Source organism: Pipra filicauda, unplaced genomic scaffold (genome assembly GCF_003945595.2).
Source record: "Pipra filicauda isolate LSUMZ 115617 unplaced genomic scaffold, ASM394559v2 scaffold19_size4547281_pilon, whole genome shotgun sequence".
Taxonomy (NCBI): Eukaryota; Metazoa; Chordata; class Aves; order Passeriformes; family Pipridae; genus Pipra; species Pipra filicauda.
In genome coordinates this window covers 487,121-509,543 of record NW_024104309.1, presented here as the reverse complement: position 1 = coordinate 509,543, position 22,423 = coordinate 487,121, and the positions used below count along the sequence as shown (strand labels likewise).

The 22,423-nt window shown below is 41.3% G+C and overlaps 1 protein-coding gene across 2 annotated transcripts in view; it reads left to right on the top strand.

The window, feature by feature from the left end:
• The window catches only part of RAB3B (RAB3B, member RAS oncogene family), a 53,075-nt gene extending 30,950 nt beyond the window's left edge, over positions 1–22,125 (top strand). For both annotated transcript variants that reach the window (XM_027739434.2, XM_027739435.2), the window contains 3 exons: positions 11,507–11,625; positions 16,822–16,946; positions 20,206–22,125. In XM_027739434.2, the coding sequence (XP_027595235.1) occupies positions 11,507–11,625; positions 16,822–16,946; positions 20,206–20,393 (432 nt within the window). In that variant the 3' untranslated portion in view covers positions 20,394–22,125. The remainder of the gene's footprint in view (positions 1–11,506; positions 11,626–16,821; positions 16,947–20,205) is intronic.
• Positions 22,126–22,423: the final 298 nt, after the last annotated feature.

Below are 22,423 nucleotides of genomic sequence, written 5' to 3'. Positions count from 1 at the left end.
AGCTAGTCTGTTCACTAATTAAAAGGAAGTAAACATGTACCAGAATGTTGCCTGTTCTTATCTGAGAGTTTTTATATAACATTTGCTTTCTGTTGATTCCTAATGAATGCAGGGCTGATTTGATTTGATACCATTAGTGATGTGGTAGGACACTTTGAGATTAGAACAGTGTTTATTCTTTATATCATCTAATACTTATTGTCTGACTGTTTGACTCCAGGAAGAGTACATACCACGGATGAAATTTTGCAGCATATTTATTTATGCCCTGCTTTATCAGGATAATTGGAACTCGGAAATCTTCAGTCGCTAAGCATAAGGAAGGCTGGCACAAAGCACTGTTTAACTGTGGCAAAACCTCCTTGTTGAGGATTGGATCTTAGGATTCCCTTCTCTCAGCTGCAGGAGTTGGCAGGAGATGAGCTCTGATGTTACCACATGGCCTGCCAAGAGGGCCTGGCTAAGGTTGTCCAAGATTTATGGGAGCTTTCAGCTTGTCCTGGTATGACAGGGATGAAGTCTTCAGCTTTCCCTTCAGGCTCCATATGAAGAACTAGCAAAAGAACACATATTATTGTGGCTTTCATAATTTTTCAACTGGCTCAGAAGATAAAAAAGAAAACCTTTGGTAAAGGGAAATTACTTCCCTTTGGTGTACGGGATGGAGAAAGTAGATCTGGGTGCCGTGTGAAGAGAGAAGGGTTTTTTTCCTTTCAGTTCTTTGTATTAATTTTATTAACGCTTTAAATGGGGATACATTTTGTTCTCTGGACTCCGTTCTTCTGAGAATGGTGTTTGTGGTATGAGTATAGCAGTGAAACAGGAACTGTTCCCTGCAGGACCAGAAATCATTCTGTTCTGCAGATACTGTCACTCGCTGCCTGGATCTTAGGATAAAGCATTAGGGTAATCTGCAGACAGCCAACACCAAAGCTTCCCCTGCTGCTCTACAGCTTCCGAAATTGGGAAATTGGGTTGAATTATAATTCTTTGATGTTGGAGTAAGGCAAAATAGCAATAGGCAGAAAGCACAATTCATTTAATTGTAGTTTCACAGTGTTTTGAAGCAGTTATGCTGTTGCTGAAGTCATGCCCTCTTTTGTGAAAATGTCTTTAGCTCATTGGCAGACCTAATTCCAGTCACTTATGCCTTGTGCTTTGCTCCAAAGTTTGTTTTTCCACCCTTTCAGTCAAGAGATGTGATTTGTACTGGGCTGGGACCAAGAAAAAAGTCCTAAGAGCCTTCTTTTTATCTCTGTCACAGTAAATAACTTGTATTCCTCAAAACATCAACTTGTTACACCTTCTGCATAGATACACGTGAAAGCAGGGGAGCTCAGTCTGCCCAGAGGTTTGTTCTTGCTAAGGAAGCTGCTTTCATTTGATAAATATTTCAGCATGTGTTTTTCCCAATGTAACATGACAAATTCACTGCTAAGCTGGGAAGTGTTTGTAGAAATGTGACGGTAATGGAGTGTAGAATTGCCCTTTGCTGAACTGAGCCGGTGGTCCAGAGAGCCTGTTGTCAATTTTCTGCTGGCAGAGGGCCTGAGTGATTTGGGGAGCAGCATAATGCATGAACCTGTGCTTGGATTGTGCCTGATACTGTGATTGCTTCAATTACAGATTTGTTGATAGACCTTTGCTTGCTTTGGGTGATGCTGTGCAGTTTCCCTACTTTATGAAGCTATATTAATATAAAATTGCTAGAATATAAGGAAGACTAATGCCACCCATATTTTTGTTGATCTGTACAGCATCACCCATGTTTAGTGTTCTGTACAAATATGATCTCATGCTGTTCCTGTTGCACACAGGATTTTTATTAGCTTTAAATAAGACAGTTTGGAGTTGTCATTAACAGCTCTTTTTACAGCCTTCTTTCCTTGGGCTGAGGTCTGTGTTTCAAGAAACAGATTACGTGGAAAAATTCTGTGTTGTCTTTTCCTCTTATCTGAAAGTTTAGTCTGATTTGAGAGGAGTCAGGACCTCTGCCTATGCAGGATTCTTCACTGAGGTCATTGGATGCAGGCAGGACCTTACAATTCAGGACTTATTTTATATATCAAAGTTCAATCACCAAGTGGCATCTCCCCAAATCCGGGCTGAACTGAGCGGTCCTAGTAAGTACAAGCAGTAAACTGTGCTTGGGAGCCTGACCAAAGTCCCACCGGGTGGTGAATGGCAGGGGGCAGGTGACCCTGGAGGCATTTTAGAATGCCAGTAACACATTTTCTTCAGCTGGAAAATCTGCTGTGATTTTCTTCTATCTTTCTTAAAAAGGTAGATATGAAGATGTGCTCTTCATCAGAAAGATTTGAGCCACTTAGGCCCTGGATGTGTCCACTGGCCAGAGGCAGTTGGTGGCCTAGACAGAGCAGGGAGGTGTTGTGGTAATGAAGTGACTAGTGAAAATAAAACAGTAAAATTATCAAACAGCAAAACATCTCACACCTATGTCAAGGAGCATTTGCTCGTGATTCTCTTTCCAAATGGAAAGGAGGAGTCATCACCACAGAGGTGGGTGAACTTAAAACAGTGTGGAAAAGGACCTCACACCTTGAAAGACATCTGCTGTAACCACGTCAGCCCCGAGGGCACCCTAGAACTGCTTTCTGAGCTGCCTCAGGAGCCCTCTGCAGCTGCTGCTCAAAGAAATTTCGAGTTTAACATCTGGTCTGTGTGGTTATAATAGAAAACACTACGGGAAATGGTAGAAGATTATTTTCTTTTTCTTGTGCTATTACTGAGCATCATCATGCGGGTACTCTTGTGGCTGACAAAGCCTGTATTTTAAGATGCTTAGGACTCCTCCAAAATAGCTGTTCTTTAGCTGAAAGTCTTCCTTTATATTCTCAGCAGAAATGTGGGTTTATTTGGAGAGTTTCAAATTCCATTTGATTTTTTTAAAATGTTTTTTGTGAATTTAAACAAACCCCCCTTCATGTCACTAGTGTTTCAGATCTATTTATTAAATTGCTTTTCAAAGTATATGCACATTTCTGTCAAATAAAAACATATGAGATAGAGGAATCTGTTATTGCAAATTCCAGCATTTAGAAAATGTATTTCAAACTCCACTGAAGTGAGTACTTTTTTCTTTCCCTTTTTATTTACCTTCTGATTTACAAGGTTCAAATTGTTCTTGGGTTTTGTTGTCTTTTAGCTTTCATTCTACCTTCTTGACTTCTAGAACCTTCAATGTCTTTATATGTTTTTTTAATGCTCACCTGAATTCAGCAGTGGGGTTTTTCTCCTAATTTGGGAGGTAGTAAATTGAAAATTGCCTCGTCAGCTCTTCACTTCCACCAAATCTTGTAAAATTACACATTAGGATTGTAAAGACCTTAAAAGAATATTATATTTTACTTTTATTGGCATGTTGTTCTTAATATAAATTAAGCTTCGTTATTTTATTTTTGTCTAGCTGCTGCCCTTCAATTTAAAGTACATTTTCTTGCCTCATGGTTGTAATTCAATTTGGTATTTTAATCTCGAAGATATCGTAAACAGCTTCCCAGAATTTCTGAGCACTTTGTCTTAGAATTGACCCCCTTGACATAATATCTCTAGGGGGTTTTTGTGAAGTATGAGGCTCGGATTTAGCCCTAATCCACTACTAAATAAGCTGAAATCTTCCCTTGATAAGAACCAGCCCTAGGAGGGAAGTTCCTAGCAGAGCACCAAGTTTTTTTTACCATCAGGATTTCCAACAGGTCTTCCAGGAACGGAGTCATTGATTTTCTTAAACACCAAAATATTTGCTTTGTAAATGAGTTTAAGTGAAGGTCTTGCCCAGAGCTGGGGGCCGGTCGGGGTACCACCACCGGGTACCACCACCGGGTACCATCACTGGGTACCATCACTGGGTACCACCGCCGGGAGCCGCCGCGATGCCCATCCTTGAGCAGAGCTGGCTCCGCGAACAGCCCCTCTCGCTGCCTGGCTCTCTCGCCGGTTACCATGACATTTGATCACCCAGAAACAGGCTCCGGGAAGTCTGTCTGAGTCTTGTTCGGCTGCTCTCAAGAGCAGGGACTTGCTCCTTTTTGCCTGCGTGCCTTGGAGGGGGAGGGAGGCCGGGAGCACCGCGATGCTGATTCCCTTCACCTGCCCTTGTTCCTTTCCAGATCAAAGAACCAGACTACCGAATTCAAACAGATTTGAACCGCAGATCACTTAACTTCCTCCTCGCAGATTGTGCGCTTGTTCTTTTGGCAGCTGATTCGTAATGTATTGAGATTTCCCTTCCTGCTGTACATCTCTTGGGTGAGCAGAGTGCTGCTGCGACCCACGCGGTGGGAGCTGCACTGAAGCACGTCAATCCACTGCCCTGCAGGACCATTGAGGATGTCCACGGTGGTGCCTTCACAGGAGCCTGGTGCTGCTTCTGAAGTGCTCTGGCTGTGATTAATTTATCTGCTTCTCAACAGCAGCTAATTAATAATGCTTATAGTGACTAACATTGCTCAGACATCTGTGTGTTGTACAGCTGTTCTTACAGTCCTGATTAACAGAATTAAAGGATATACGTGGGACAACTGAAAAGATCTAGCCAAAGCAGCAATATATTCTATGATAATAATGCATTCAGTGCCCAGAAAGCTTCTTATTCTAGGCTCTCAGCCTCTTAACATTTTCTTAAATGATTCGGGGTTTTTTTAAACATGTCATTGATGGTTTTATCACTTTTGCCCACAGTGCATAGGCTTTCAAATGCATCATATACCTTTTGAACTTTGTTCACTGTTTATTTGCAGCTAAAGAAATGGAAGTTGAGGTAGGTATGTGGTGTGGATGCTACATATTTTTACTGCTGCCATTTATTTATTTTTCTATCAAGGTAACTGGATCAGGAAGAATCAAAAATATAAGACTGACCTCATATTAATTCCAAGTAATGAAAAATAATACTTTTCAAGAGTTAGAATTTAGGAAATATGCAAATGTACTTAATCTTTGTGTGTACCTCTTAATGTGATTTCAGCTTTGCAGGCACTGGCTTTTAAATACTCTAACAGAAAAACTCAACCTACAAAAAGATGAGAAGAGCAGATAATGTCTATAAGCAAGCAGCCCTATTCCAGTCCTCCTTACTCTCTGACAGATCAGGAAGGGCAACTGCTGCTAATCTTCCCTACAATCTCAAGGCACCTGGGAAAATGGAAATAATATTTTTAACATCTTAGCAGGTCGTGAGCAGTAGTGTCAGTCACAGTACCTTGGCCCAATTCCAGTGTGGGAATTGCATTCTGCTGAGCAAATGCAGCCTGTTGCGTTTTCAGTGATTCACTTTTTGTTTCACATGGTGTGGAGTTGCTGAGAAAAGTTAAAAGAGCTGGTGTTCCCCTACCACCAGAAATCTTTTTATGGTGGATTAACCTTTCCTCCTTGTCCATCAGCTTCATTTACAAAAGTACTTTGAAAGGGAAGTGCGGTGCCTCACCTTGAAGGGACACTCAGCCACTGAGTTACAGGGAACAACTTCAAAAGTGTGTGTGTTGGGCGTGACCAAGGCCTCTGATGACTGACCAGATGCTGGTGAGCTCTTGTAGACTCTGCATGTTTTAAAAGTCTCTTTTCAAAAATTTTCTCTCTCTCTGGTGGGAGCAGTTAGCGTGGCAATGTTAGAGAAAAGAGGGAGGTAGAACCTTCTGTACAGGGTAAGTAAAATAGGATAGGAAAAGTGAAGTTTCTGCAACTGGTAGTACTGAAGTTATCCAAGGCTACTGGTTTTACAGCTTTTAAAAAGTAGAAGTGAATACAGCCATAATGTGGGAATGTTTGAAAAGCACTTTGCAAGGATAGAGCCTTTTATCAAAAAAGACAGGGTTTTTCACATCAGAAATGCTTTCTGACATGTTGTTTAAATGAAACTGGCTCTCAAGGTAGCAAAATATGTCTGAGAAGGTTCCAGTGACTCTTGGGCAATGGAAGAACTCAATAACGAGAGAAAAAAACCCCACATGCTTAATGTGATCTGTTGAACTGGAGCATTTTAATTAGAGCTGAGTTCTGAAGGAACCAGGTGTTATTTTGCTCCTGGCAGCAATTGAAACTTCACAGGTTTTTCATGACATCACATCTTTTCCATGTCTTAACCAGTGACTCATCTTGCTTGCCTGTTTGTTCCTATTTCTAGCTGCCAGCAGGAACACTAAGCTCCATGTTAACATTCTCTTATTAATGACACATCCTAGTCTGTCCAAGGTGACTCTCTCTTGTGGTACCTGGTGGGTGGGTTGTTTTTTTCCCCTTCCTCTTTCTTAAGGTGACTTTTGTTTATCTGATCCTTGGTGGCTTCCACTCAAAAATCTACCTTTTCAAAGGAAATGTGTATGTGGGAATGTAACATCCGGGAACTTCAATGGCAGAATAGATCCCTTCTGTGCTCAGCACTGGGGAAACATCCAGCTAAGGAACGCTCAGTCCCAGATGTCTGAAATGCATGTCCTGACAGGAGAGTAGTGGGATGGGACATACCAGCCACCTTGCAGCAGACATCAGTAACAGTGACCAAAACAACTAGATTTGCTGGAGGTCATGAGAATTTTAACATTTCACATTGCAACAGTTCTGAAAGGTAAGGAAAGGCTGCTTTGAGCAGCCAGTTCAGTCCAGTGAGGAAGGCAGAACAAGGCAGCAGTGGAAAGGGCTGCATGAACTGTTGGGGAGATGGGAACAGAGTGGGGTGGAATGGAGTTATTGATGGCACAGTGGCACCGTCACTGTTCACAGCAGAGACACCAGCACAGCGCCACGGGAGTACAGATGTGCAGAAGGGAAAGTGAACAGGTCTTGGATGTAAAGGGCTCGGGTGTTACTGAGCCCCAGATAGAGGAAAAACAGCCCTCTGCCTTCAGGATGTGCCTCTATTTCTTGCTTTTTCGGGTTATCTGTCATGTAGAGAACAGTAGCTGAGGTGGCCAGTCTTGCTGAGAACTGAGCTGTGTTTGCAGGGAGTCAGATGTTCCCTGACACTTTGATGTCTAACAACTTGTTGCCTCTATAACTACGGGGCTGGGAAGTGGATTATCCTGTCCCCAAGGCTGACCAAACTCCAAACAAGGTAAAAAAGGTGCAAAAACCTATAGCGTAGGTGTTACAATGTGACACTGAACAGCAGGGAAGAAGAAACTCCTTCACAACTGATGAAGCCCCAGATTGTGCTGGGTGCTGGTTATTGGGGTGAACGTGACCTCTGTTCTGACTCTGAGCAGCCTAAGTGATGGTGCTAAGTACGTGCATCTTGTAAATGTTGCCAACTGGCTGGACTGTAAGCAACTCTTACTCTTGAGTATTATTCCTCTTTAAAAAAAACCCAAACCCCATGAAAATCAAACCGTAATCCTTTAAAAAATTGGAAAGGTTTATTTCTTTAGAGGCTATTTGTCACTTACACTGCTAGAAAAGTCACGGTGCTAAGGGGATTAAATTCAGTACAGATTAGATGTTTCAGTGACATTTTATTTGGAACAAAGAACTTCTAGCTGGAAATCTTCACTAGAAGAAGGATGGTTCAGAATCATGGATTCTGATTTTTCAGACCTGCAGCAAAGGGCATCTGTCATAATTTAAAAACTCAAATATGTTTTCTATGTAAGTACCTTGCAGTTTCTGCTGAGACAGCCAAGTAAATTTAAGAAAAGCTGGTTGTGCTTCTATTGTAAATGTTTATGTGATGGATCTCGTGACTGGAGGGCATCTGTACACAATGCTAATACATTTAGGTCTTTTTCTCCTCTGAATAAACACTGAATTTTGATTGCTCATTAATGCAAAACCTTCAAGTTTCTTTTTCGAGCTCCCAGCTAATGGTCTTGTGGGTGTTTTTAATTGTTTGTATCAAAGACAGGCACACACAATAGCTACAGAAGAACAGAGCTGTTAGCATACTGGTGTAAATATACCTCACAGAGACACTTCTGTGCTTGGTTACAGCCAAGCTCTCTGATTCCTCATCAGGGACAGCCTAGCAGGCTTCTGGATGCTGAAGGCTCAGGCTCTTCTTCCCAGGCATTTGGCTAGACTCTTAATTAGTGCTACATCACCTCTCTGCTGATCCCTGCCTGTGCCTCATCTACTTGTCTTCTGATGAGTTTGTGGTCTACCTGGAAATCTTGCAAACAACTTGGTGGGGGGGAGGAGGGGACAATCTCTGTCAGTTATTTTCTCCTTCATTGGATAAACAACTTGAATGTGAAAACCTGAAATGCCTAATTAGCTAAGGTTTGTGGTGGTTTAAACTGAGGTAAGGACAATTATTGTAAATGCTGAAGAAAGTGAGTTCAGATTTTGCAGTTTATTTTATTTTATTTCAGTCAAGGCGTCTGTGAGGGGGTTGCTCATGGTGTGAGTCGAGAAAATTAAGCCAATTTATCGCTGTCTAAAGCTAATGTAACCTGAGGAAAAAAGTAATTTCAGGGTGATATAACAACAATTCAAATGCATTTGGAGAAATGCAACTACAAGCCTGTAAGGGGAGATGACATGCTCTGTACCTGTACAGTCAAACAGAGCGAGGAAGGCATCAGTGACTCACGTGGAGATGAATCACAACTCTGCATTCTGCCACATGGCTACCAGGGCAAGGTTATCAATAAACTTTACATACCATGAAACATAGGATGCTTTTCCCTCACAACACACTCCCTTTGATAACCTGAGAAGGCAGGCACCTAAGTGTATGAATATGCAAATTACCTTTCTAGTGAGTTAAGTGCACTGTCCACCAGAGAACAGGTTATGACCATGTAAATGCATGTAGCCCTTTGGGGTTCTGTACCTCCTGCAGCCCCGTCTCTCACTGTTGTATAAACTGGCGTCCTGCCCCCTACACAGGGGGGGTCACAGGCAGAATACTGCAATCAGCAAACCAGATTTGCTAAATTCCAGAGCTTTCAAGCAATAATTTGCCTTTATCTCAGATGAGTCCAATTCCTCACTGAGCTGAGGCACTGAGATGGTATCAGGACAGGTTTTGGAAGTCACCCTCAGCATCCCTTGGGGCTACTTCCCAGGACAGCCTGGACATATGTCCCCAGACCTAAGTCCTTGCTCTGAGCCATTGTCAAATTTAATTTCTTTCCGAATTATTCCACATGTAGCCAGACAATGTGTCTTGCAGTCACTTACTGCCCAGTCACAGCCTCATGCCCTAAGCCAAAATGAGCACTAGTTAAACACAGAGGAGAAAATACTAAGTGAGATCTGGGAGAGAGAAGAACTTGGGAATGCAGGTGTAAAACAACGATGCTGTGGGCATGAGAAGTGAAGAAGCCAGACTTCCTATGGATTTGTTTGGTTTTGTTGGTTACAGAATCTGTGAAGTTACTAATATTGATTTAGGGCTTTCTCCTAACGAGGCACAAAGAGAGCATTTCTCCTGCTGGTATTGGAAAAAGATCATTGCACTTAAGCTTTCTTCCCAGCTAAGGTATGCTTAAGATGTCTCTTCACCTTACCAGCTATTTTTTGTGACATATGTAAGGAACATCTGAAAGCATTTCCCCTCAGTTAAATTTGATCAAAAGTGCACGTGTGGACACTGATGATTTAATAAACCTCATGTCTTTATAAAATCAGGCTAAAATAAAGCAACTGTTATGTCTCTCTGAATAAAAGAACAATACTATTGTTGCTGAGACCTTCCTGCTTGAAGAAGTATAGGTAGGATCTAGTTGTCATGGCTGGTTTAGCTGTTTAGCAGCCAAGTCAGGATGTGCTGTCAGGGACTACAAGAGTGGTGGATTTATCACTGGCAGGAGAGGAAAAGGTCGCTCAGGCTGCAAGGTGTAGTCCACCTCGTTCTGGTACCTCTTGTCAGGAGGGAACAGGAAAACTCTTTCTCAGGCAGTGTATGATGCTTCATCATGATCAGCCGGTGGACTAACCCCTCTTGAAATAAATGCACAAGTTTAAAGGAAAAAAACCCTTCTTTTTCCTGAGAATTGGAGAAATGGCATAGTCTCTCCACTGGGAAATGCACAGTGTGTTACAGCTATGGATGTTCTCACAGTAGTGCAATAGGCAGAGCCTTTTAAGCAAGCTGTCAGGAGTTTATTTACAAGCGCTCTCCTCCTACAGAGAGGCTCTGTGATATTCTGGTGCAGAACAGCAGGTGATCCCAGACTGACTGGCGTGTGTTCTGGCAGGGCCAACACTGCCTTGCATGCAGCAAAAACAAAGCTGCATGTATGGGAACAATGGGCAAGATGATTTAAAGATGAGTAGTTTCCCACCCACTGTCTCCTGGGGTTGTGGCGATGTGCTGTGTCTGATCTCTGTACTCCTGCAAGAGTGCTCTACATGGATTTATTTTACTCTTCCAACATGGTTAATAAGTCTTTTAGGGTCTTTTTCTCCAGAGAAGAGACCTTTAATCACATTTTAAACCAGTGGCAGCAAATGCTTTCTTCCGTGTGGGTTTTGGGAGACTAAAGGACTGCTCATTTCAGAACTGTTAAAACAGCACAGTAACTAGCAGTCAATACCTCATGCTGAGCACGTGCTTTGAAGGCAAGGCCTTTTGCCTCCCTGCAGCTGTTCACAGAGCTGCCATTTGCCAAAAAATGGATGAAATGTCTTTGTTCAATTGATAGATATCTCCTGAATGAGAGATATGTTCAGCCTGCGACTTCTCTCCTTTTTCCAGAGGGAATGGACTGACTGCAGAACTGCTGATTTGGAGTAGAAATATCCCTCAGTTTAAAAGCAGGCAAAATGTGAAGAATAAATGTTATTGGCATCCAACAGATGGTGGTTGACATGTTTTCTAGCTGTCATGAGTCTTTCAGAATTCTTCTGTTGTATATGCCAGAGTTTCACCTTTGTGCTGCCAGGCTGAACACAGAAATGACGAACACAGAAATGACAAACACAGGTAGAGGTACTCTGCAGGGCTCTATAGGTAAAGAGAATTAAGCTGAACCAGCAGGAGAGGATTAGTAACTCTCAAATTAATATGTGCACCTCAGACATTGTGATTGGGATATTCCACATTAAATTCACTTTATATAGTAAAGTTCATTGCATCGGGACTTTAATCATTATTTCTAACCTGAGGTAAGACCTGAGTCAGCCCCGGCATCTCTCTCAAGGACATTTTCCTGACCGTGACACTGAATTGCAACATGTAAATGTCTTTTGCCTGATACAGTCCTGGACCGTTTTCTTTTGCCTCTGCTTTGAGGTGTCAGCTTTCAGTGAACTCTGGTAAGGCTTTATTATTGCACTGAGGCAGAGGCAGAGAAGAGCAATTAAAGAGTTGGCATCTTTGGTATTTTTTTTAACACTACATGTGTCAAAATGCATTTAACAAATCATGGTTGATGCAAAAGCCTAATTAATGCTAAAATGTAAGTAGAGTTCATTTCAGTTGGGAGCAAATGAGAATTTTAAAATGTATAACAAAAAGTGGTTGCCTTAGTTTAGATATAGGACCTAGCTACAACTCCTGCTTCTGAGAACTGAAGTCTTAAAGCCTAAATATTCCTTTTTGTTCCAGGACACAGCTGGACAAGAAAGATACAGAACCATCACTACTGCCTACTACCGAGGAGCCATGGGCTTTGTGCTCATGTATGATATCACCAGTGAAGACTCCTTCAATGCAGTGCAGGACTGGTACGAAATACTGATTTTGTTGGGTTTGTTTGGGTTTTGCTCAGTTCTCTCCTCACAATTGTTTGTTGAGAACATGAGACATCCCACCCTCTATAATGCTTTGCATCACCATGTTCTTTCCTCTTCATCTAAACTCTGGGATAAGTAATTTGATTTATAAACTTTCCTTCAAAAAAGTTCTACAGCTTCACTTTAATAAAAATGTTATAATTCAAATATTGTAGCATGCTATAGAACTTGTTGCTTTTAAAAGTTTAAATTTATTATAAAGAAATGAATCCTTTAATGCATTATTTGGGCTTATGAGGTTTCTGGCTACGCTGCTAAAACAATTCAGTTTAACAGTGGTTGTTCTCTTCAAATCTCAGGGATCTGGGGAAAGGCTGCATTTATCCTCAGAAGTAGTAGCCCTGTGAGTCCCCTCAATAATTTCTGCTCGTAACCTGGTTGCTGTGTATTGCAGATAAGTGGTCAGGGTGCAAAAAAAGGCAGTGCAGCGGTTAATGGGATCTCCCAAGTCTGATGGAATTGCACTGATCTGGGTGACCTGCTGGGAGAATGTGACATGCTGACTGTGGCTCTGGTTCTGAGCATCCAGCTCAGCCTGGCTGTCTGTTGAACTTTTATTCTGTACCCTCTAATCTGGGCTGTAACTCAAAAGCTGCAACCATGTGGTTTGTTGTTTATAATAATTTGCCTTTCCTCGAGGCTGCCCTTTTTTTGTTCTCGCTGTCCACTGAAGCAGTTGGTCTTGATTGTCAGGACTAAAGATGCAGTCTCCACTTTCAACCCATCTCAGTACCATGAACCAGGCTGCAGAAGGTGAACTGCAGAAGCATCCTAAGCTGTCCTGTGGCAGCTGGTGATAGAGGAATAATTTTTTTCCTTGTTAGAAACACAAACCCAAAGGTTTTGCCAAAACCAGTTTCCTCTATGTGGCACACGCTCTACCAAGCTCAGATGAAGCTTCTTCTGCAAGTGTGTGCATGGGGATGTTTTCCATAGGAGTGCAGGTATGTGAGCTAGGCCTATCTTTCACTAAATTATGAATGTTTTCAGCTTGGTTCCCTGGTGAAACAAGATATATATGACCACACATCTCATCTACCTGTCTGAATGTTGGTTCTGCTCTAGTAAGTTTTACTTATCAGTTTTAACTTCGCAAAAAAACCCCCAAATCTCAATCTTTGACCTGCTACTATTTTGAAGTTTGTGCAGGTGAAGTTTAACCTGAAGCTTTGTATTGGAAGTGGTCTAAGGTCTGTTCCATCACAGGCACTGATGCAAGAGTAAGAATTGGGAAAGGTCAGTTTTGTCAATTTGACTTCATGTCTTCCAGTGCCACGGGAGCAGCAGGAATATCTTTGCTAAGAGCACCTTGTCAGCCAAAGGACAGAGGTGAACCATCAGTGTATTTTTACTCTGTGTGTCAGGAATCTTTCTAACCAGTTTTAAGATTCTGAGCACAAATTATGTTGTGGGGAGGATAAAATCGACACATTTCTTTCCTTCCTGAAGCTGGTCCACTAGAGAGGAGATGAGGGCTGTAGCAAAGCCAGCAACGCTGGGCCAGCAGAGTCCTCTAGTGGCCATGCAGCTGAGAGATGGTTTTTCCCAGCCTGCAAAATTGCTTTCTAAACTTCAGAAGGCACAAGAAATGGAAACAAAAGCTTTTGTCTGATGCTGGTGCTGCTATACCAGCCTCTGCCATTTTCTAGCATAGCAAATAGGTAGGATTTTTGGTGGGGTTTTTTCTCCCACCGTGCTGCATGATATAGTTATGCGTAAAAAACCCGATTACACTGGATCTGGTCTTCAGTCAGGAACTGTATTCTTCCTGGAAAATTAAGATATCCCCTCCTTGAGCTCCTTTAGCTCAGAGCCTTTGTCATTGGTTTGTTGGTACATGACTGTTTTAACAGCCTCCTGATCGGGCCTCACCTGCCCACAAGGGAAATGAGAATATCTCTTCCAGTCTGCCATATGATTTCTCCCCTGGGAGATCATTTTACCTCACCCTTCTTATGGGTAGATGTCCTAAAGAGGATCCTGGTTTGCTTTGTGTCGCTCATACTTCTCCTAAACCAAGTGAAGTCACCCTTTCTCCTGAATGAGGAGGATTGTGGCTGTATATCAGTATTTAGACAAGCTCTCCAGGTAGTATATAAATGTTAAGTAGAGTCTTTCCTTCATTCACATCAATCACCGCAATTAATTATGATTTTCTTAAAGCTGCTGAGAAAGATACACAATTTAAATGTATTTGGGAATACCTGGAACATGACTTGTTTTCCTCTTCACTGGAAAAAGTAAAACATGCATGAGAAGCCTTAAAATATTAAGCCTGAGTGATTTTCCTTACTGCAGTGTGGCAAGAGTTCAGTCAGATTATTTTACAAGAAAAAGCATAAATGGGCAAATGCAAAGATAGGGTTTACCTGATATTTGAAAAGAAGTAATTATTTTGTTTGAATATAAGATGTATTTCCTGTAGGGTGAGTAAAAGGGTTAAATTAGCTTTCCTGGCTTTCAGCTCAGTTTCTAGAATTTTTTTTAGTAGTCTCCTTTGATAGCTGTTATTTGGCATTGGGTTGATAGTTTTGTGTGTAGATAAATCAGTGGTTTATACCTCATTTGAAACTGTACTGGAACTACAATATATTCAGTATTTGAAAATGTAAAGTAAATAGAAAATATTATGCAAGCTCTGCTTTGGACAATCTAGACAATTTCATAGAAGGAAAATAAAAACTGGTAAAATTTAACTTAGATATAAGTGACAGCTGGGTTCACAAATCATCAGCGTTATTTGTCTTTAAAGCTGATCTCTAAATTGGGTTGTTGATACCTCCTGTTGTAACTGTGAACCTGAGACTATTTTTCTTCTAAGTTCACATGTGAAGCACAGAAAATGTGTTTTATTGTTAATTTGGGGAATTCAGCAGAAACAAGGCACAGCATTTTTATTTTGTCACAGAAATACCTTTCTCCCAGTGTGTATATTGGGCTCACCCTGATAGCTGTTGAAACATCTCAATTGCACGAGCCTTGTTATTTAGTAATTTGTCTTTCCAAAAGTTTCTGGAAATTTGCTGCCATTTTTTGTAATGGCATCAGGGTTTCCTTTAGATGTTCTTCATAACTTTTTTTGGTTGGTTGATCTTTATGCCTGATAAGAGTAAATATTGGTGTTCTGTAAGAGGTTTTTCTCTAGCTTGTACAAAACAAGAAGGATATGTTTCTGTGAGGGATCCTTCATGCAGGTTGCTTCTTTTTGATAAGTCATTCTGTTTAAATAGTTGAGATTTGGCAGCGTGTCCCCATCCAATGCCAGGGGCTGAAATGAATCCAGAGGCTGAACTGGGAGTCAGAAGAAGAGCCTGCTTATAGGTGTTTTAAATTGAACCTGGGAAGACGTTATTTCTCTCCATTGCTTATGGAGACTGGGGAGATTTCATGTTCCTGGGCTTTTGGCTCATTTCTGCAGTCACCCTCTTCTGTGATGAGCCTTGAGAAAGCCCAGAATCCCACATAAGCTCATCACAGACTCATATTAGCTCCCATGGGGCTTGTCTACCTGGAGTCACTCAAAAGGGTGAAACTGGAGGAGCCAAAATTGGGATTGGAGAGAGTGCCTTTCCAGGAGGAAGAGGAAAAAATTTCATTGCACGGAGACTTTGTTTATTTTTGGGTGTTGCACTAAGGGTCTGGGCTTGTGCAGTGGGCTTGGGTTAGGTTTATGTTTTCCAGTGCAATCCAAACAGGCTGCTCCTTCTTCAAGGCAAGTTGCACAGTGAAATGACCCCCTTTTCCATAGTTATCTGTGAAGTAACACCACTGGCTTCTTTCCATGGAAAAGGCAAGTAAGCAACTCAAACTAATTAAAAATTGTCATTAGTAGATCAGAGCTGGAGGCTCCTGCTAATTCAAAGGAGAAGGAATCAAGTGCTTTATTGTTAAGGGAGTTCAAGCAAACTTAAACAGAAGTAAAAATGTGAGAGGACTCCTGGCTGTCCTAGGAAATGGCAGGGTTGCCTGAAAGTGCAGTGTCCACTTTGGATTGGTGGTTAATAGGGACAAAGAGTGGAAGGTGATTTAGGGACTGGAGGAGGGCTGGAGCTGGGAAGGAGTGTATTGCTTCTGGCAGAGCAGCCTAATTACCTTTGGGAAGGAGAGAGTCAGAAAAGATAGAGCTGACTTGGGGAAGATCAAATAGGTTGTGCTGGTCTGAAAAAATGGATGAAAGTGAACGCCCCCAAGCTAATACTGTTCTGCTGCTGGCCCAGGGGCACCTCCCCAAGGATGGTGGGAGAGGACTGGCCCTCAGGATAAACAGGAGGAAAATCTTCAGTTTCATCATGGAAAAACTATAAAGAGACCAACTTGGGATCTGCAGTGAGCTCCACTAGAGTCTCTAAGTTCACCTGAGTGCTCCTTCCTAAGCTCCCATGCACTGCCCCCTCTGCCACTGAAGTTAGCGTTGGTCCTGTACTTGCTGTCTGTCATTGCATCTGCTGTTCCCTCCCTTAAGTATCACTTCATCCTGCTGGGCTCAAATATTAGCTCACAGAGCCTTGCCTTGATCTCATATCTTCCTGATTTGGTACCTTTCTGTTTCTCTTTAGCAATTATTTCCATGTTTCTATGCAATTTTCAGCCTCCATGAACCCCTTTTCCTGTTCAAGCAAAGATGACTTGATCTTTCCACCTGTATTTATGGTGTTCCTAAAACTCTACAGGAAATGTGCTGCAGCAAATGAGCATCTTTTTTTGTCTGCTCTAAATTATTGTTGTTTTGTCTTTTGTAAGAAGTTGTAAATCCAGCATGAAGTGTGCATCTATTGTATGGCTCTCTCTATGGGACAATTATCCTGAAGAGCTATAATTGATTGCCATTCCTCTGACAGAAGACAGCTGAAGGAGAATAAGCTTTTTTGTCCCTAGATTTCAAAAATTCTTCAGTTCAGCTTTTTATCTGGATCTCATGATCTTGTAACACTTGCAAAGTCTTAATAAGAAACTTTATTGTCACACCAAATTAAGGAACAGTAAAACAGAATGGTGCTGTGAACTACAGAGTCTGCATCCTTCCTTTATGTGTAAGCCAGGTCATTAATGGTACTTGTTTTTATATTTAATATATGATTATTTTGGCACAGCTGATGGAATGTGACAGTCTTTTCTGACCTGCTGCAGGGCCACACAAATCAAGACTTACTCCTGGGACAATGCACAAGTGATCCTGGTTGGAAACAAATGTGACATGGAGGATGACAGGATTGTTCCTGTGGAGAAGGGGAAACACCTGGCAGATCAGCTCGGTACGTGGAAAGCTTTTCTTTCTACCTCTTTTTCCCTCTACTACCTTATACTGTGTTCCTTTTAGTTTGTACAATAAAAAGTCCCCTCAGGAGTAATACTTTAATAGTGGTCTCACAGCTAAGAAGTGTAATATATTCCAGATCCATATTTTACTTGCTTCATGCTCAGTAGGCCAAGATGTGCTTGGTAGAATATTTGTAGTGTTGCTGTATCTGTAAAGGTAATGTCTGAGGATGGAAGGAAGATAAAGTTTGTATGAACAGAAAAGGTTTTATTAGCTCAGCAGAATGAAAAGAGAAAAGGTTTTCATAAACACAATTCTGTCTCCAGGTCTCCAAGTCCCATGTACTCATTGCAAATCAATGCAAACATTGATTTTTGTCGAAGAATTTATTTTTTTAATTAAACAGTGAAAAAAAAAGGAGTTTATACATGAGGACTGTAGAATTGAGTAAAACATATTTTAAAAATGTACTAGGCTTCTTTATCTAGGTAAGGAAATGACATTATGTTGTTGATGTGGGATAGAAAAAGCAAAACAGTTCCATTGAGAGGAAATTGGGATTGCAATGAAAATTTCAGAATGAACAGCAAAATAAGCTTATATTAGTTTATCATGTATTTATCTATCATTTTTCATTATCCGTTATAGCATATATGATATTTTTAATATGGAATCAGGGCTTTGTGTTAAGATTTAACTATACTGCTATCTTCTGTTAAAGAATTCAAAGTAGCAAGTAAATCCTGTTTAAAAAATTAATTTAAATTTTAACAAAAAGATGGTCACTGTTACAAAGAGTTAAGAGCAATCAGGTTATTTTTTCATGTTTCATGTGAAAAAAAAAAAAGGCATGTCTGCAAAACCCTGCAGGTTTAGAGCTTTCCAGTGTAAATTCTACATATGGCAAGCACAAAGGGGTCCCATTCCTGGCTTGAGCCTTGAGGCACTGCCATCATTAAAAAAACAATGAGCAAATATCAAACTAAACCCATCAGTATTGTTACTGTAATAATACATCTTTATATGTAGGACTATCAAAGCAAACAGAGACATGGTTAGTTTACAAAATCAGTTATGGGCTCTTTTTTACCTGTCAGAAGTTAATTTGCTTTTGAAAATATTAATGTGAATAAACTTGGCTCCTGGCTTGCAGACTCTCAAAAACGTTGTGCATGCAAGTGTGTCCACATATTTTGCGGGAATAATTACACTGTTAGTAGTTGAATATTTGTCCCGACCAACGTAACACCAAATAGAAAGTTTTATTTGAACTCTCACTCCAATTTGGACATCTGATGTCTTTTTTCTCACCCCAAAATTCCTCTGTTTGTTGGATTACAAACTTGGCATCTAGAATCTGAATCCTTTATGTATGGGACACTTCAAACCACACACACACATAGAGTTACCATAGCAACTGAATACATCAGTAGGAAACTGTTTTGCTGAAGAATCCCCAGTTCTGCCCCTGACCTGTCCTCTTGTCTGTCCAGCTCACCCTGGACAAACATACCCCAGTGCAGAGCAACCCAAAAGCTAATCAATCCTTTAGTAAGTGCTGTCCCAGCCCTGCTCTTCTATAGCCTCCCAAAATACTAAACACTTTTTAAAAGGGCTGATTTTATCAGTTAGTTTTTCCTTATAGCAACTACGTTAATGTGTACAGCATTATCTGAAATTATTTTGTGTGTTAGCTGGGAGGAATCTCTTTAATTGGCTATTGACTGCTTAAACTGCTACAGTTCAGCATAATGATTCACATAAAGGTTATCCTTCAGCATGTTGATCTAAATTTGTATAGTGACATTAACATCATTGAAATAATTCCCTAATCAGATTAAGAAATTGCTCTTGGCCTGAGCATGAACTGAACCAAAAGAGATGTCAGTGTTGGACTGACTAATATCTAAGTGCAGTTCTCTGATTTCCTGTGCTTTTTATGTACATTTTTATTCACCATCAAAGACACAAGAGGGGCAGACAACACTCTGTGCAGGAGAGCCATCCCTGTTAATTAGGAGGCAAACAGCTCCACCATCACTTCACTGGTTGTCCCCTGAATTTTAAAAAGGGTTTGAATGGGGTGGATACCTACTTATCTCACACATCGAGGTGACTCAGCCTACCGGCAGTGGCAGACTAATCAGTTAAAACAAATTATCTTTCCCTTTGTTTGTGGCAGAATCAAAGGAAATTGATGCAATGTGGAACATCCCCAAAATGCAGCACAACAGAATGTAGCTTATTGCAAAAGAAACTCTCCATGGTGCCTCAGCTCTTGCTGCTGGCAATTTAATAACCTGGTAGAACAGCAGCAACAGCCACTGTAAGCACTGGTTGGCCCTTGAGGCCTCTGGAGTCGGAAAGATAAGGAAATGCTTCACAGTTGAGCGCATTCCTGCTGCTGGGGCAGGCTTTGGGCTCTGGGGGAGGCTGATTCGAGTGTCAGCAGGGAGCAGCAGGAAGAGCTGTCTGTGCCATCCCCTTCGTGGCATAACTCCAGCCTTGCTTGTTTGGTTTTTTTAATCAGAAAGGGTCAGTGTTTGAGGATCTGATCCGTGCTCATCACTGCAGTGAAGAGCCGGTGACTGGACGCTGGAATTAAAGTTGGGTGTAGTTCAGTGGTGCTGAACCTCCTGTCAGGGCAGTGCTCTGTGCTGTGCAAGAATCAATCACCCTGAGGAGCTTTCCATCTAAACGGACAAAGAATGGGAAGAAACAAGACCCAAGTCATGGAGCATTTTGCTCCTGAGCGCAGAGGTTGGTCAGCAGAAGGAATGAAACCACAGTCTTCCTTCTCGTTCTGGCCTCTGCTCTTGCCAGATTGCAGTAGGGGTTGGTAGAGCCAGCCTGGCCCTGGGCAGGGGTGTGTGGAGCCTGGGAACGTTCCTTACCCCTTGCTGGGGGTGGCATGTCACCAGCTGCAGCCCAGGGGACTTTCACGGATGAAAGGGGGAGAATCCGACTCCTTTATCCTGGGTTTATTCAGATCTGTATCATCTGCAGATGTGCTTACCAGGGTGATAGTAAGGATCCATTTATCCCTTTGATAAATATCAGATAGCATCTCACTGATGCTTGATAAATTTTAGAAGAATTTCTGCTCACTATTCCGAGATTATGGGAATCAACAGAGCTTAAGAATTATGTAATGTCTCGTTTTCTTAAGGTGCATTCTGGAAAAAATGGTATTTTAAAAATCATCATCATCATCATCAGCCTCTATTGATACTTTCTGCTCACTTTTTCCACAGGTTTTGACTATTTTGAAGCCAGTGCCAAGGAAAACATCAACGTGAGGCAGGTGTTTGAGCGTCTCGTGGATATAATCTGTGAAAAGATGTCGGAGAGTGTAGAATCAGACAATTCCAGGGGCACTTCTGGAAGGAGCATGAGACTCACAGATAACCCACCCCCTTCGCAGCAGAACTGCTCATGCTAGTGACCCTTCACTCTGAGAAATGTCCTTCTCCCTTCCTGACTAAATTTTACATTTTCATTTGTGGTGGTGCGTTATCATGTAGTCCAAAGGCAGAAGTCTCTGTTGTAGGAAACTGGTATGTTTGTTTAATGTGCTGAAGTGTTAATATTATGTATTTCCTCATCTAATAATTTAAAAATCTGAAAAACTATTGTAAGTGCACCTTGTGTGGATGTGAGTTACACTGAAGAAAAATAATTGTTTGGTGTTTCAAATGTTATTTCCACAGAGAATGTTGCATTTTTAATTATAAATTCCTCTATTGCAGAGTTTTTTTGTCAAGAACAGCAGGAAGCACAAAAACCAATTAAGAGGGACCAGGTCTAAAAGAAAATGGGGGAAAATCTTTTATAAAGCAAGATTATACTTTTTTGTTAACATAAAGGCAAAAAAAAAAAGAATCAATCCCCAGGTATTTTGAGAGTTGTCATTGCTGTCCTGGAGACATGGGCCTCAGTTTTCCTGTATGATGGAGCAGAAAGCAGAGCATGTCTGTCTGACGGCGTGAGGTCCTTCAGAGAGCAAAGAGGAAAGGGGGTGGATTTTGTGTCAAGTCTCTAAACAGAGGAAGAACACATGAAGGAATCAAATCTTCCAGGCAGGGGAAGAGGAGGAGGCCTTGCAGCCATACCTGCATTACCCTGTGCTTTGGCTGGTGCTGGGTGAAGGAGTGAGAGCCCTTCTAGGGCTCCCCTTGCCTCCAGACTTCTCCCCCATCACTAGTTACAGCTCCTTAATCCTCTGTTTCTAGAATCCCAAGAGCCGACTGTCCTGCAGCCTTTCCCATGTCCTGTAATTTTACCTCTCCAGGTCTGATCTACTCTTATCAACTCCCTGCTGGTGGATTTGTTGCAGGATGAAGGAAAGGAGGAATTGGCTGCTCCATGCTTAGTTGGAGGCAAAATCTGACTTGTAAGACTTGGAATAGCACTGTCTCAGAGAGATAAAAATACCAGGAGCTAAAATATGAGTCTTTATAGATATTAGTGCCAATATTATTAGATTTTCTCTCTGCATTTGCTGTTGATTTATTTTTTAAATTTTGTGATAGATGGATGTGTGTGTGGGGATAGTTATTCTGGTTTCAGATTCAAATGCCACGAAGTATAACTTTAAAAAAAAAGGAAGATTGATTAATAAAACATAACTGTGAATTAAAAATGACAAAGATATCCTGTTAAGAGTTATTCTACAAGTTTTTTGTTGCCTCATTCTTTGAAGGGAGGAAATATTTTTAAATTAAGTGGATATGGAGAGAAGTTTAAGGTGAAAATTCTGGAAAGTTTTATGGCTTTACCTTTGGCCTGTGAATTTCTCTGACTGAGGGGACTTCCCGACGTCAGGAACTGGAGTGCAGTACCTGCCCTCTGCACTGTAATGTGCTGGATCATGACACTAGTAAGTGCTTTTGTAATTTTGTTCTGTTCTATCTCAAAGTGTAATAGCTCTAAGAAAAAAAAGCACAAAATTCGGACAAAAATGCAACTACTTTGGGGTAGTTTGAGCTCATTGTGCTACGGGTTTCATCCCTCTGTTTGTGTGTTGCTTTTGGAAATCTTTTCTGTGATGTGTTTTGGGTGCGTGTGATTTAGTCCTGAACGTGTGATTTGTGCAGTGCTGGGATTGTGGTTGTTGTATCTAAACCCCTGAAACTGCAAAATAAAGAGAAATGAAGTCACTGGGTGTGGCCAGAGAGCTTGTGTCAGCTGCATCACTTGCGTTAGGCAATCCTGGGCATGTGTAAAAAAGAAATCCTTTTAATGCTTCAAACTACATTGATCTTGGTTGGCAGGGTGATGATTGACCCTGGCAATCTGGAATCACTGTATAGGTTTAAAGCAGAGTGAAGATTACAAGGATTATTTGGCCAATAAATGGGCAGTGCTGTGTTCTAATTGTAGAAGTAGCAAGATTTAGGGCAATTTAAATAACTAGCAAAAATAATAAAAAAAAATCCACAGTAGATAGCAATGATTTTGAGCTGTGCAGAT